This window comes from Lampetra fluviatilis, chromosome 42, assembly GCF_964198595.1.
Source record: "Lampetra fluviatilis chromosome 42, kcLamFluv1.1, whole genome shotgun sequence".
In the NCBI taxonomy this organism is placed as follows: Eukaryota; Metazoa; Chordata; class Hyperoartia; order Petromyzontiformes; family Petromyzontidae; genus Lampetra; species Lampetra fluviatilis.
Window position 1 is genome coordinate 4,554,277 of NC_136316.1, and position 15,800 is coordinate 4,570,076.

The 15,800-nt window shown below is 52.7% G+C and overlaps 1 protein-coding gene across 1 annotated transcript in view; it reads right to left on the minus strand.

The window, feature by feature from the left end:
• Positions 1-15,800, minus strand: part of LOC144946660 (transcription initiation factor TFIID subunit 4-like) — a 26,229-nt gene continuing 10,429 nt past the window's right edge. The window contains exons 4-14 of the mRNA XM_078875730.1: positions 15,284-15,406; positions 13,784-13,873; positions 11,834-11,989; positions 10,307-10,388; positions 8,958-9,087; positions 8,197-8,366; positions 6,173-6,303; positions 5,872-5,997; positions 4,382-4,438; positions 3,722-3,841; positions 1-1,675 (exon numbers count right to left, since the gene is read on the minus strand). Of these exons, the coding sequence (XP_078731856.1) occupies positions 1,409-1,675; positions 3,722-3,841; positions 4,382-4,438; positions 5,872-5,997; positions 6,173-6,303; positions 8,197-8,366; positions 8,958-9,087; positions 10,307-10,388; positions 11,834-11,989; positions 13,784-13,873; positions 15,284-15,406 (1,452 nt within the window). The 3' untranslated portion in view covers positions 1-1,408. The remainder of the gene's footprint in view (positions 1,676-3,721; positions 3,842-4,381; positions 4,439-5,871; positions 5,998-6,172; positions 6,304-8,196; positions 8,367-8,957; positions 9,088-10,306; positions 10,389-11,833; positions 11,990-13,783; positions 13,874-15,283; positions 15,407-15,800) is intronic.

Here is a 15,800-nt window from a genome sequence, read left to right on the forward strand (position 1 = left end):
TAAATGTAGACAATATTTACTTTAGAGCAAAAAATTATTGAAAATAAAGAATCTTAGTTATTAGGATATTTTTTTCTTATAAAATGCATACAAGACTCGTATATATATCTCGTACTCCCGACTTCTCAGTTCGCGTGCCGCTGGTTCAAAGTTCTATTAAAATACCACTTCTCAAATTCTCATTTATAAACACCACATGTATTAAAGTCCTCGCCTCGTATTTACACACACACATACACACAATGTACAACGCACGCACGCGCGGGCAGTGAAGGGGGCGTAAGGGGGGGGCCCTCTTACTACACAAGAACGAGCCCTCTTTTTTTCCTGACGGCACACACACACACAGGTCAAGTGCAATTGTTTTTCATTTCCTGTCCCTCTGCAGGTCGTGGACACGAGTCTCGACGCCGCGAGCGACACGACACGGTGCGTGTAAAAAATAAAAAAACACACACAAACGCCGCACCAGATGGACACGCGTGCACGCACGCACGCACAAACAAACAAGACCTCTGGCGATTAAAAAAAAACCTCGCGACGTGTTGACCGCGCGCGATTATAGCGTCGGAGGGGTGCTGGTAGGCGGTGGGGAGGGGGGGTGGGGCGCGGATGGCGGTGACTCGGGGGTTGCGGTTAAAGGCAAGGTCCCCCTTTCTCCACCCTCGCCACCATTCATTGGTTCTGTGGGGTGAGGGGGGCGGCTACGTGTGTACGGAAGGGAGCCCTTCGGTAAGAACCGCGTTTCTTGCGAGCTGCCTCAATTTGGCGTCTCGCGGTCGATCGGTTAGTGGGGGGGGGGGGGGTGTCTGGTCGTTGTTCGGTCATTTGTCGGTCGTTTGTTAGTTCGGTCGGCTGGTCGTTCGTTCGATGGGTCATGTGGGTCAAACGGTTGGCGGGGGGGGGGGGGGGGGCGAGTCGCTCTGTCGGTCATTCGTTTGGTCGGCAAGTCGGTCATTCGCTCTCTCGCAAGAGCGGTCGGTCGGTCAGTCAATTCGGTTGGTCGACGAGTCGCGTTCCATGTGTCGGTGCGGTCCCGGGTTGACCAGTGCGAGGAACTGGCGTCCGTCCGCTCTCTCTCTCTCTCCTTGAGCCAAGGCGACGTTGCACGTCGGCCACCGTCATCCTCGCAAGCCGCCCGCCGCCGTGCAAGTCAAACTTCCGCTCCAAGCGGAGAGGAAGGGCCCAAAACACCGACCGCGGCCCGGTCCGGTCCCCGCCAAACCGGGAGGTAGACCCGGTTAGATTCCAGCACCCGGGGCGCACCATTCCACCTTCGGTGGCGTCGGGGGGGGGGGGGGGGGGGGGCGGGGTGCACTCGGCCGATCTCGGCGCCTCCGATCTCTCTGTCTCTCTGTGCCCCCCCCCCCCCTCGCCCTCGTCGGCGGCCCGAGACGTAAAGCGAGCGTCACTTGAGCTGCGCGCGGTACAGCACGCGCGAGTGCGCCGTCTCGCGATCTTGTTCCAGCAAGAAGACGAGGTCGCGCAGGTTGACCCTGGTGAAGCGCGCTCGCTGCGACGGTCTCGTCGGCGTGCCCGGCACCCCGCCGCCACCGCCGCCGCCACCACCACCACCGCCACCGGGCCCCGCGACGGCCTCCGCCGCCCCCCCGCCGCTGCCTCCCGCCGCGCCGGTGCCGCCGGAAGACGAAGCGCCGGGCCCCCCACCCCCGGCCTGGAGAGACGGAGGTAAAATATCACTCTCGTGTCCCCACCGCCACCACCACCGCCACCACCGCCACCGCCGCCGCATGTAGCGTGCGTACGCCGCGACCGTGCGGATCGCTCCGAAGCGACGGCGCGTCGGTACGAGACGTAATGCCTCGCCCACGAGGAGACCCCCGAGCCGATCCACTGCTGGATTAAGGCTTCCCCACGGCCGTGTGGCTCCGTGGGAGTCGTTTGACCATACCTCACCACGCCGGTCTCAGTGCGGGCTGCCAAAGTCAGGAGGAGCCCAGGACCCGTTAAGATTCCACTCGCCGATGACCCAAGCCGTGGCCAGTAAATCCAACTCAGGGATCGCCGGGTTTGCAGTGCATTTGCCAACGAATGCTTCAACAAAATAGAGTTTTAAAGCTTTAATATTTACTTTTGGTATGCGTGGGTAAGGAAATGAGTTTCCGGGGGGGGAGGGGGGGAAAACACCCACTGCGATGGTTTTGTAGGGTCAAACTGAACCCTCACCTCACGACAAATCCACCCAACCGATTCTGCACTGCCTCCTGCAGGTTCGCCTTGTACGAACGCTGCGAGGCCAACGCACGAACGTGGAACTAGGCAGTGGGCTGCGCTACTGAAGGTTGGCAGCGATCGCGGTGAGGTCAAATGGCGAAGATGAATGCCGGGTCACCGAGACCCCCGCGAGCAGAGATGGCGGTACGGAAGGCGTGGAGATTGACTCCGATTGGAGCCTGTGAGCTGGCACCGACCGCTGAGATCCCGAGTTCGAATCCGGATTTCAGCTGAATAAACTGGGTTTCTCAAGTGCAGTGTGTTGTAGGGGGCACAGGCGGTGCATCTTGCCAGCCACCTCAGTGTGTCATCTCACGACACCTGGGTCTGTCCCTTGATCTCCTGCCGGCGGGCGTTCTACACTTCACGTGGCCTTACAGTGGTACATAGCCTGGCACAAGTGCCGTGGTGACGTCACCGCCACATAGTGGTGAATGGCGGTTGTTGTTGTTGCATGTGTACAATTATTTGCGCGCGTGTGTACGCGTCTGCGTTTAGTAGGGAGCACAGGTGGTGCATCGGCCAGTCATCTCAGTGCGTCAACCCACGGCACCTGGGTCTGTCCCGTGACCTCCCGCCAGCAGGCGTTCCGACACTTCAGTGGCACTAAAGTTCACACACAGCCTGGCACAAGCACTGTGAAGTCACTGACACCTTAGTGGTTGATAATTGGTCTTTTACCCTTCTATCTGGCAATAAAACTGACACCTTTTTTACAAGGAGTCATGTTTACATAGACCACAATACCTGCAGTCATAATGCAAACAAAAAACATAATTCTAATAATGTGCACTGTCCTTGAAGTTGATTCCAATTATCATATTTTTTACTGGCAAATGAGGTTCCAATGGTGTAAATGCTTACCCCGAGCTCTCATACTCTGATGGTGCATTGTCTTTGAGTTGTGCGCCTTTTGGCGTCATCTGGTCCAACCCATGTGAGACTAGGCTCTAAGGAAAGCTGTCTCAGGTGTGGACCAATCAACTTCAAGAACAGTGCACATTACCAGAGTTATGTTTTTTGTTTGCATTATGACTGCAGGTATTGTGGTCTATGTAAACATGACTCCTTGTAAAAAAAGGTGTCAGTTTTGTTGCCAGATAGAAGGGTAAAAAAACAATCAGCATATTTTTAACTGGCAAATGAGGTTCCAATGGTGTAAACCTTAGTGGTTGTTGTTGTTGTTGTGTGTACTACAGTGGGGAGGTTTGGCGTATCATTTAGCTCGCGGGGCTATAGAAATCCGGTTCCATTCCCGCTCACGGTCAAAGTCAGTGACGAATTTCTGAACCTGTCCTGCGCCTGCCATAGGTCGACTCAAACGAGTACCCGGTGCGATGAGTAAACATCAGCACTGGCCGGGTGACAAAGGGTGCCGGGCAGGGTGCTGACCACAGCACTTGCCCCAACAGCCTGTTAAGGCTCCCTGGGGGGGATCTTTTGTCTTTGTACACGCGTGACGGTGCGAGTTGCACGCTCCCCCCACCTCCCCCGGCGTGCCCGGCCCTGGCGAGTCGAGTTTCCGCTTCTTGCGTGGCCCGATTGCCGCGAGCGCCGTCAGGTTCGCTTCTCGCTGGCGCATCTGAGCCAGCTCCGCTTGCTGCATCTATGGGCGAGGGAGGGGAGGGAGAGAGAGAAAGACGGACGGGTCAGGAGGCGGGGGGGGGGGGTCATTTGTGCGAGTCTGGTGGTGATTCATCTTCTTGGTTCTTTCGGTAAAGTCAAGTGACTTTACCGAAAGAACCAAGAAGATGAATCCCTGCAGTCACGAAAGCTTTAAATCGAAATCCGGTGGTGTCGTTCACTCGTTGAAAGCCGCCACCGTCGCGCTGCGATCGCCGCGACCTCGGGCCGGACGGCGGTAGATTGTAAGCCAGCCGCTGGCGGCGAGGGTTGGTGGATCATCCCGTGGGCATCATCACGGTGCCGTACCATGGCTCGCCAGGAGAACGCGGCGCGGACAATTGCGGACGAGGATCACCCGTCCCCTTCTGTATGGGATGGGAGTGTTGCCCCCTCATGCGTGCGAATCGTGTCCGGTCACTCTGGGCGTGGTGGTGACCACCCCACCCCAGCCTTCAAATAGGTGCTCGCTAACAGCACTTGCCCCTAAAGTCTGTTAAGGCTACACGGGGGATCTTTATACCTCTTTTGCTTTCTGCTTGAGCCGGGCTTGTTCTGGGTCCTCTTGTCGAGACCGACTCTGCAGACAGAGAGGGAGAGACAGAGAGAGGGACACAGACAGACAGAGACGGAGCACCAGGATGAGAGACCCAGCGTTGTGTGCAAGCGACAGCCGGGGTTACATTGGCCGGGGGGGGCCCTGTCACCGAAGTCGACGTCGCCTTGCGTGACCTCGACGTTCAAACGACCCCGACCTTGACCCCGACCTTGACCCCGTAGGCCTGATGCCAGGACCGCTCCTGGGTCAGAGAGCAGTGGTCGGCATCAGCTTGGGTCATCGGCGTAGTGAGCGCCTGACGGCCCGAGTGGTTGGACGTTTCACACACACTTTACACACGTATATAAGCACACAACTTTATCGATCTGTGATGAACGCTGCATTTTCCGTCGCTTTCATGCAGGGGGCGCTGCAAACCTACGCGCCCCCTGCATGAACGACGGAGGCGCAGGGACAGACGTTCGATTACGTTGGAATCGATCTGCAGACGGTGGTCTACTCGCACGGCCAGCAGCTCCGTGCCGCCTTGTCTCGATCCCGCAATCCCAAACAGGTGAAAGTCCGCATCGAACCGAACCCCCAGCAAGGCCATCTACTTAACGACGAGAGAAAATTCACACGAAATGGCGTTTTCAATGAAGTCTTCCAGATGTAAAAATGATGTAAGCTTTTAATGAAGAAATACAATTATCCAATTCAAAACATAATACAATTAAAAGATGTAAAAATTTTTTACTTCAAAACGGAGCATCGGGTGCTTGCGTGAATGCGTCGTTCGTGTGCAATTTTTTATCGTGACTTTCCAGGCCGAAGGCCGTAAATGGTTGTGAGGGGGCGCCATAGGCGCCCCCGAACAACCCCCAGTATAATAATATATATGGAACAGGTGTGTCAATAACACCGCCCTGAAAAAATATATATATAAATCTACAGCTGCCCGCGCATTTGTGCGGTATCTGTGGCCGGAGTAGAGAGTTATGTCAGGGTGACGCACGAAGCCGCCTCAACGCTGTGGGTTGTGGGTGATGTCACCACCACGCAACTTGTCTGCCCGCGTGCCAGTCAGCGAAACTTCATATATATATGAAAAAGGATTCCTCATTGACTCTGGTCAAGTATCACAGACAGAGAGAGAGAGCACGCGCAGGAGAGAATGCCCTCGCAGAGCCTGTGGCATCCAAGGGCACGGGTTCACCCGACTGCATACAAAGGATAAGCAACAACGCAGCTTTAGAATTGCTCGCACACATACGCACACCCTCTGTCGTGCAGTGTTCCGGTCGTAGCCTTTTGGTTGATCTCCTTATCGTTTCTTTCGTGGTATGCTTTCAGGCTCACCCCAAATTCTGTCTTACTAGAATTCGGCTTGGTGAGAGCGAGCTAGAGAGGTTTTACTCTCGTATCCAGACCCCACGCCCCACATCTCTCCGTGCCAACATCATGAGAGCAACAACCTTGGCCGCCCTGAGTAGAATCTCGCGCTCCTGCTCGTCCTTGCGCTGCTTCTCCAGGCGGTCAAGCTGCTCGAAGAACCTGAGCTGAGACCTCACGTCGCTCATCTGCTCCGAGTCGTCCGAGTCCTGCGGGCGAACGGGCGGGGGGCGAGCGTGCGTGCGGGAGAGTAGGGGAGGGGGGGATTGCACAGGCGAGGAGTATGCGGGTGAGAGGACGAGTGAGTTCGACGGCGAGTGTGTGGGCGAATACGGGAGCTGGGCAGTTCAGTGCACATCGATCGTCTGGGTGCGGTGCACTCACCCTGTACGTCTCCGTGCGGTGCTGTGCGATGACGCTCAGCCTCTCCACCAGGTTCTTGAGCCTCTCCTGCGCCGCGTGCGACACTAACCCCACCACGTCCGCAGGCACCTCCGTCACGCCGTACCGCCGGCCTGACACGTACACACCGCATACACACCACCGGTACATGCACGCGTACACACCGCACACACACCACGGACACCACACAGGTACACGCACGCGTACACACCGCACACACACCATACACACCACACAGGTACACGCACACGTACACACCGCACACACACCACACAGGTACACGCAGGCGTACACACCGTACACACATCACATACGTACACGCACGCGTACACACCGCACACACACCACACAGGTACACGCACGCGTACACACCGCACACACACCACACACGTACATGCACGCGTACACACCGCACACACACCACACACGTACATGCACGCGTACACACCGCACACACACCATACACACCACACAGGTACACACACGCGTACACACCACACGTACATGCACGCACATCCTATAAATTAGCTCAATCAGAGACAATCTAATTGACACAACTCCCTGTATGCAGAACCACATCACCATGATCAATATCACTACCATTACCATCCCAATTCACCATTGCTACCAGAATCATAAACATAAACTTCATCATCATTACCACCATCACCACTGACAGACAGCAGCCCAATTACCACAACGATCTCCAGTCAATTACCACCACCATCACCCATATCTTCATTATCACCACCACCAATACAAACATTATCACTACAACCACCACAATTTTCATCACAACCAGCACGGCCACCAACACACGCCCAAAGCCAATCGTCTTCATCATTTTCCAGGGGTAGAGAAAGTGAGCTCTACATGGTGAGACTGCACCATCTAGTGGTAACTCAACATTCGTCACTTAACGCACAGCCTGGATCCTGTCAAAAGAATGTGGAATTGCCACCAGAGTATACCGAAATACAGTAAAACCTTGGATTGCGAGTAATTTGGTCTGCGAGTGTTTTGCAAGACGAGCAACATTTTTAAATAAATATTAATTTGATAAACGAGCGAGGTCTTGCAATACGAGTAGTACGTGTACACGCTTTGTCTGCCCAGCGTCACGTGATCACAACTGATCTACGAGTGCTTTGATATACGAGTGCTTAGGATTACAAACACGTTTCCGGAACGAATTATGCTCGCAATCCAAGGTTTTACTGTACCTGGGAGCTCTGCCCTCACCACCAGCACCGGTTAGACGACAATTTCCAGGTGTTCCGTGCCGACCCCACCACTGCCCGGCAATCACACGTCGGGCGACAATGGCCAAAACGGGTGCTCGCTAACGCACGACGCCTCACCCTGCTGCCGTGTCACAACCGCTAACGGGCCAATCATTACCACCACCATCAGTACCAGCTGAATAATTAAGATCATAACCACAAATTCTACTACCACCTCCACCACGACTGCCAGTCACCAGCCCGCCATCACCACGACCGCACCCGCTAGTCCAATCGGTCGATCTTAACGGAGCTTCGCTTGCTAGAGGCGTGCTACCGGTTGGGCGAGTCGATGCGACTTGCACATGGCCATGCGTCTCTGTGTCCATGGGGAGTGGTAGTGTAGCGGTTAGCGCGCTGCGATACGAACCTGGCGACACAAGTTCGATTCCCGCTCACGGCCAACACCGGTGACGATGAATTATCTTAACCGGTCCTGGGACTCCACTAGGTCGACTCAGCCTCAAATGAGTACCTGGTGCGATGTGTAAACATCGCTACTAGGGACAACACCAGTGACGATTATCTGAACCAGTCCTGGGTCGAGTACCCGTGCAAACATCACCATTAGGGTGTGGTGCTGGCCACCCCATCCCTTTGTGTAAGCCGTGGCGGCCTTCACAGGTGCCGCTCGCTAACGGCACTTGCCCCGATAGTCTCTTAATGCTGTACAGAGAGGGAACTTTGTCTTTGTGCGTCCGCTTGCTTGTGCCGCCTTCTCACCAATGTCGAGCAGGCGGCGCTGGAGGGGCCCTGCCGACAAGAAGGCCTCGTCACGGCACGAACGGATCTGCGTCCCCACCGTGTCGGAGCCCGTGGCCGCGATGCGCGCGCTCTCCTCGTTGATGTTCACGCCCGCCATGGAGGCGACGTCGTTGATGTCGTCATCGTCCCTGGCGAGGGAGGGGGAGCAAGGGACGGGGATAGAGAAGGGGAGACTCGCAACTTGCTTACCCAGGGGGAAGGGCTCGCCAAAGCCTCGCGACTCTTGCCGGCGGGTCCTGCCACGGTGATTGTTGCTACGTGCAATGATTATTGCGACGTGTCTGTGCTCTGGATACTTTGCATATTGCTACCCTGCAATGTCCTGTCGCTTCCGCCACTGCTGACGGTCTTGGGCTGTGATCTCACGAGCCCCAATGTAACTATGAATGTCCATGAAACGCCATGGTTCTCCATTTAACTCTACAGATCTCCATGCAACTCTATGTAACTGCAATGCCTCGCAACTGCTGCCACTGGCGACGGTCTAGAGCTGCGGTCGTCCGTGTAACAGAGCTGCTTGGCTCAATGGGGGGCCTCACCAACTGAAATAAAATTCAGATTCCGAGAAGGCATGCTGATTCATGTGTGTGTGTGCGTGCATGCATGTGCGTGTGCGCGCGCGAGAGTGCGTGCATGTGCGTGCGTGTGTGCGTGCGTGTGTGCGTGTGTGTGCGTGTGTGTGCGTGCGTGCATGTGTGTGCGCGTTAGGGTCCCCGTACTTGAAAGTGCCGCCCCCTGGATCCTTCATCTTCCCCTTCTGGCTCGCCGATGCCTGCAGCCCGGTGGCTCCCGGCACGCCTGTGGGGGGTGGCCTGATGAGAGCAGGGCCCTGAGCCTTGACCACCGTGCCTGGTGGGGGACGGGGGCAGAGGGGTTGCAACGGGGTCAAACACGGGTACCGCGTCAGCACCGCGGGCTGTTAACCCTTTGCCGTTCCGATGACGTCCGCAAGTTGCAGGGTGTTTGTTCCATTCACTGCCGAATCTCAGAAACGCGCAAAGAGGGCGGCTCGGCTTTCATTTTATTTCGAGGCACAGCACCGCTGTTTTTTAAAGACCGTAGGACCGTACTCACCGCAGAGAACCGTAGCGACACGACCACCGCACTTCCATGACAGCCGATGCCAAACTGTGCCCCACGGCCCACCCCGTATGGCCCTTTACTTCAAATTCCTTTCGGAATCGATTTCGATTCCATTTGGAATTGAATCCGTGTCGCTGCCGTAAACGTACGCAATTGCAACGGAAGTCGGAAGAAAAACTGATGACGTACACGTCATCGGAAAAGGGTCAACGGGACCAAGTAAACACTTTGGAAGAGCCTAAAGGTCCACTTTAGGGATATAATATGGCAACCGAAACGCGTGTGACTCTACGGGACAGAGTTGGACTTTAACAGCATGTGCAACCACTTTGTTTATCCACTGCTAGGTGAGAGCCTCTCCGCATCTGTGTGGACCGTGGGCTTGTTATAATATGACCATGCTTCACCCTGCTGGTCGACGCGAGTTGGTGGCGGCGGGGAGCATAGAAGAGGAACCATACGAGTATGGTACAACGGTGGATGTTGTTGCACTGCCCTCTGCCATCTCCATTGCCACAAATGCAAAATTCGGGTGCAATTTGCGTAAACCATAGGTCATCTCAGGTACCGTGGAGGTGAGAAATCATTTGAACAAAAAGTCGCCAAATTATTTTCAATCGATCGTTAGGCGCCTCGTCGGAAGGCAGACATTCAACGAGTGAAGGAGCATCGCGCATCGAGCCAAACCACACGAGCGAACCAATCTTCTTCTGTTCCATGGAAGTGGCAGCATAGCAAGGTTAGATCGAGTTCAGATAGCCCGTGTAAGGACATCAAACGGATGAGGAATGAGCTAACGTAGTCCAGGCCGGCAAGCGAGCGAGTGCTGGCGACACTTGTTCACGACGTTTGTTGAGGACGCTTTGACGACTCGTTCACCAGATATCCGCGCCGCCCGCCGGAAGTCCCTGTGCAGTTTACGATCACCGATCGATGGATCGATGGATCGTGGGGTGAATCGTAGGTCGCCGAGTGCATTGCTCACCGGGCTTGATGTGTGTGCTGCCGCGAGCCTGCGACTGCAGCACAATCTGCTTCACTCCACCCGCATGCTGCGTCGTCAGAACCTACAACACAAAGACAAAAGATCCCCCCCATCCCCCGTAGAGCCTTAACAGACGGTCAAGGGGCAAGCGCCGTTAAGCGAGCACCTACGAAGGCCAGCACGGCACACGAGGACGTCGGTGGCCTCGCACACCGCACCAGGGACTCATCTGAGGCCGAGTCGACCTAGGGGAGGCCCAGGACAGGTTCAGATTTTCGTCACTGGTGTTGGCCATGAGCGGGAATCAAACTCGGGCCGCCGGGTTCGTAGCGAAGCGAAGCGCTAATCGCACCGCCACACGTACACATACAAACACCCATACACATGCCTAACACTCACGTACACACATGCTCACACACACACACACCGCATTACACCCTTGTTAAGATAATGAGATCACTGGGGAAAATTCTGTCAATAGGCATCTATTAGTAAACCAGCAAATTCGTTTTAAATGCCAGAGACAGGATAGATACAGCAGAGCAATGCGAAAATATCGCCGTTGATTCTTGACGCGCATTTGACTACACGAAACAACGGGAGCACCAGAATCGCTGCAGCCACCGCCGCCATCAGCGCCATCGTAATCCCCATCACTGCCGCAAGTGCCGACAGCACCACGATTAGCAAAACACAAACGTATCAACGCAAGCATATCAACACGGACACAGCGGCCGTGAGCTCTCCCCACAATTGCCGGTGCCGCCACCAACACCACCATCACCACGGCTCGTGACATGGCCTAGCTGGAGCACGTTCGCCGATTGTTGCAGAGGTTCACGGTTCAAATCCAGCGGCCGCCCTGCTTATTCTTGCGGGTGTAGTATCCAAAGTAATAATGCTTCTGCATGCGGTCTGCTCCCCAGTGGATGTTACGGATGCCCCCGATGGCATTAGCAAGAGTGACCTATCGTGTTGGCGTCAGGGTCCAAATTTGCCATATTTGAAGAATTCGAATGATATTTATATTATAGCAATAATTGCCCTAACGCTCGTTTCTTGAGTTCCCACCTGGTTAAACAAAATAAACTAAACATCAGTGACTTAATTTTACCGTCAATTTCAGAATATTTACCACCACCATCACGAAGATCACAATCCTCTCCGTCACTATGACACGACTACCATCGCTACCACCACGACCATCAACAGGATCATCACCAGCCTAACCATCGAACAAAGACGGTGGACTGCATCGTGCGCTTTTAGATGCGCTTCTGTGGCTGTCTGGAACCCTCTTCCCCTCGACATTAGAAAGCCACTGGAACTATGCACTTTTAAATTTAAATTAAAAACGAATTTCTTCAACACGGATGTTCATGCTTAGCTGTCGTTCCCCCGCACCTCCGATTAACACGATTTGACGAAGTAAGGTGCGAAAGAAGTCAAACATACACATACATACAGCCATACCACCACTACTGCCAACACATCAATGCCACCACCACCACTTCACCACCTCCGTACCGTGTGTAGCGGTGCCTGCGCCGCGTGCGTCTGCGCTCCCAGGGGTCGCGCGGCGCCGGTCGAGGTCGTCGGGGTCCCGACCGCGTTGACCTGCAGGACCGCCTGGGTCGGCGCTTGCGGGTTCTGCGCCAGGTAGCGCACGGCCGGCAGGCTTTTCTGCGAGAGAGCGCGCCGGCACGGCATGAGCCATCGTTCCCGGTGCTGGGATTCGCTCCGGTGTGCCTCGGTGAATCGGTGAGAGAGAGAGCCGTCGCCGTCGGAGAGCAACGGAGCGACGCTGCAACTCCAACGGCAATGCGGTGCCTCGTCACCCATTTGTCGTCACAATCACAAGTCGGGAATCGAAGATTTTTCTTCTTACCTCGCTTGTACAGACACGTTTGTTCCGAACGACTCGCGCGTACTTCCTGCTGCTGGGGGTTTGGTCTGCCGCGCAACCGCGGCATACAGACGCTCCGCGGTTGGGATTCTCAAGTGCAACCGAGTGAACTGTCACGATTCGGGACGACAATTCCTATTTATCTCATTTGTACTTCCTATCTCGCAAACATCCGGTCTAAATCTCGTCTCTTTTATACTCTCTCGTCTATTATTCCCAGCTTGTTTGTATACGCATCATGTTCGTTGTCATATTTACTCCGTCTTCGTCTGTATTTGCTATCTTGTACAGAACATCTTGTCTAAATACGTCTCGTCTCTATTGCACTCTCGTCTGTGCTTGTACGCGTGGATGTATGTGGGACTTCTTTCGCACCGTACGTAGCCAGCCGCGTCAATCTGAGGTGCCTTTGGCTCCCGGCTCGTTTTCCCTGGTCTGTTTTACCAGCTCTGCCCTTTTTATGGTATCCATTTGTTCTCTCTCTGTTGTAATTCCTGCCTGAAATATAAGCCATTCGCAAAGATGACATACTAAATTAAGTTTTTTTTTTCTTTAAACGTTGTATGTTCAAGGCCTTCCATTAAGAAGCAGCAAAAATAACTCGTATAAAAATGTCCCCATTTTATTCTGTTAGGCGAGTACATTATCATTTGCCATCAACGAATTGTTTGTGTACCTGTCATACACCGTGATCTGTGTTTGTACAGCCCTGACATTAACCATCTGTGATTGGATGAAATCCATCACATCTAAGCTCATTTCAAACCAAAACTCTCCAAATGCATCCTCAACGCACTTATTTGACGTAATGTAAAGAACGTCTAATAATATTTTTTTCATAAGGACGTATAGATTTTAACACGTCCAATTGGTCTTCCAAACAACTTTCATTTGAGTAAAACACACTTAATCTAATTAAAAAATCAATCTGAAAAGTTGATCGTGGGTGAATGGACCAAGACAAATAACTACGCTTGAAAATGGAATTTTTTTGTTTCCCTATACTTTGCACTCCTATCGTTATTGTCGTATCGTTTGTTCTTGTAACTTTATGACCTGTCCCCGCTGGACATCTGCCAAAAAAGAGCCTCACAGCTCATTGGATTCCTCCGGGTTAAACAAATACTCTGATACTCTTGGTTATTTCGGTAAAGTCACGTAGAAGGGAAATAATAAAATAATATTAATATAAAACAATATGTTTTATGCGCTTTTATTGTTTTATATTTATATTATTTTATTATTTCCCTTCTACGTGACTTTACCGAAAGAACCAAGAATATGAATCCCTGCAGTCACGAAAGCTTTAAATAAATAAAATTCTCTGATGCCGATGATTCGCGCGCTGCGGCTGAAACCAGAATTAACGCGCAGCATTCTCAGCGGTGGCCGGCTCCAGTGTCTCCAACCGGCATAGACCACGGTGAGGACCACCAGATCCACCCCACCCAACTCATCGGTCTCAAGCGCCACGGCCGCCACGACACCATGTGGGTGCTCGTCGCAGCTCCGCGGTGGTGTCCCGGCGGTCTATGCGCGCCGCTTTGCGCCGGTCGGCTGCGAGGACAAACCTTGAGGAAGGGCACGAGGTAGGGCTGTGGCGACGACTTGAGCTCCTTCTGCAGCCGCGATGTGAACTCCTCCGGTTCCATCTTGGCATCCTGGACAACAATCGCAAATTGTCGTTGTTGTCGTCATCGCCAATTGTCATGACCATTGTCATCATCATCATCACCAACATTATCATCATCATGGTGCGAAAGAAGTTCAACACACATGCATCATTGCCACAATCATAACCATTATAACCATTATCACCATTATCATCACCAACATTGCCACCACCATCGATGTCACGACTATCATCATTATTACCATTATTCCCGACCATAATTATAGCCATCACCATTAATAGTATTATCAATACCTTTACCAACATCATGATCATCATCATCGCCTTATAATCATCACCATCACGCAACCATTAAATTCATCACAATCACCAGGATCACCACCACCATCAACGAGGTCGCCACCAATTTCGTTACCGACCGGCCTAGACAGCTGTCCGTTCAAGCGAACGGACAACAGGTGAATGGCCTGAAATCCCCAGTCTATCCGTCTTGCTCTCTCTCTCTCGCTCTCTTCACCTTGCCCAAGCACGCGCTGTCGCGAGCACTCTCCGCCAATCACTCAGCACCGATCGCCTTGCAACTACTAGCAGGACGGCGGGCGAGGCCATTGGCTTTGCCACGTCGTTACGTCTCTCAGGTCACACCCTCTCAATCAACAATAATAAAACGAACGCAAACTCGCATTCGGCATAAGGGGATTTTCTTTTTTGCGTGGTTTTTTTTCATTGCATTGCAAATTCTTGTCCCTGACTATTTGGTCTCGAGTTAAAACAGCACTCTCGCCTAGGCCTCGGCAAGGTAAGGTAATTGTACCCTTTTTACCGGGTAAAAAGGTAAAGGGTAAAGGTGTCGACATACCAAGGGGTAAGGCTAAAGGGTAGGGTAAAAGGTAGGCTCGTTGCTTTTTACCTTTTACCTTACCTGCTAAAGGGTAAAGGGTAGGGTAGAGTGATTGTATTGTGGTAAGGTAAAAGGTAGGGTAAAGGTAGGCTCGTTGTTTTTAAATCCTTTATATTAAGTTCACTTGCTTGCTTGCGTGCTTACGACCGTGCAAATCTTTCGGTCGTTTTTTAACCCACTTCCCGTGATCCAATCGAGCTGACATTTTGCACACAGACTCGTTGTGCGTGACAATTTATTTTAGTGAAATTTTTTTTCCAAAATTTTCCACTTTTTAGGAAAAAAAAAATTTCATATTCAATTTAAAATACCAATGTGATAAAAATGAAACTCTTACTCAAGAAAAGCAGAAATGAATAATAAAATAAAACCGATGCCACGCATATAAAGGATTTATAGTGAAAAACTTTGTTTTTACGGGTTAATTTTTTTACACTTTTACCTTACCTTGCCGAGGGCCTACTCTCGCCCCCAACAACCTGTAAAGGCCATACACGGGGGAGGAGGGGGGGGGTCTTTGCGTTCAACTGCACCCACCAGGAGGTTTTGCACCAGCTCCTTGACGTTGCGTGTCGTCTCGGGCGACTGCTGGCCGGACGACGCCAGCTTGATGAGCGTCGAGAGGAAGTTCTTGCACTTCTTGACGTTCTCCATCACCTCCTGTGAAGAGGGAGGGAGGGAGGGAGGGAGGGAGGGAGGGACGCAAGCGGACAAAAGGAAGAGGCGGCCACATGGAAAAAAAATTTAACTATTAAAACTAATTCTTTTTCAGAAACGACCTGACCACAAATGATAGCTCAACAAAGTGACTTATCACGTGGAAATGTATAGCAGCCAAATGTTTCCAAACGTGGAGGGAAAAACCGGAGGAGCCGGAGAAAAATTCACGCGACCACGGGGAGAGAGAGACACACTAAATATACGGCAGGTGTCAAGGGTCGGGATCGAAGCCATGGCATCCTGGACACCAGGCAAGGTAGTTAACATCCCGGTAGTTAAACATTTTCTTACAATCTTTTTTTCTTTATTCAAAGCCTGGATATGTGTGGGCCAC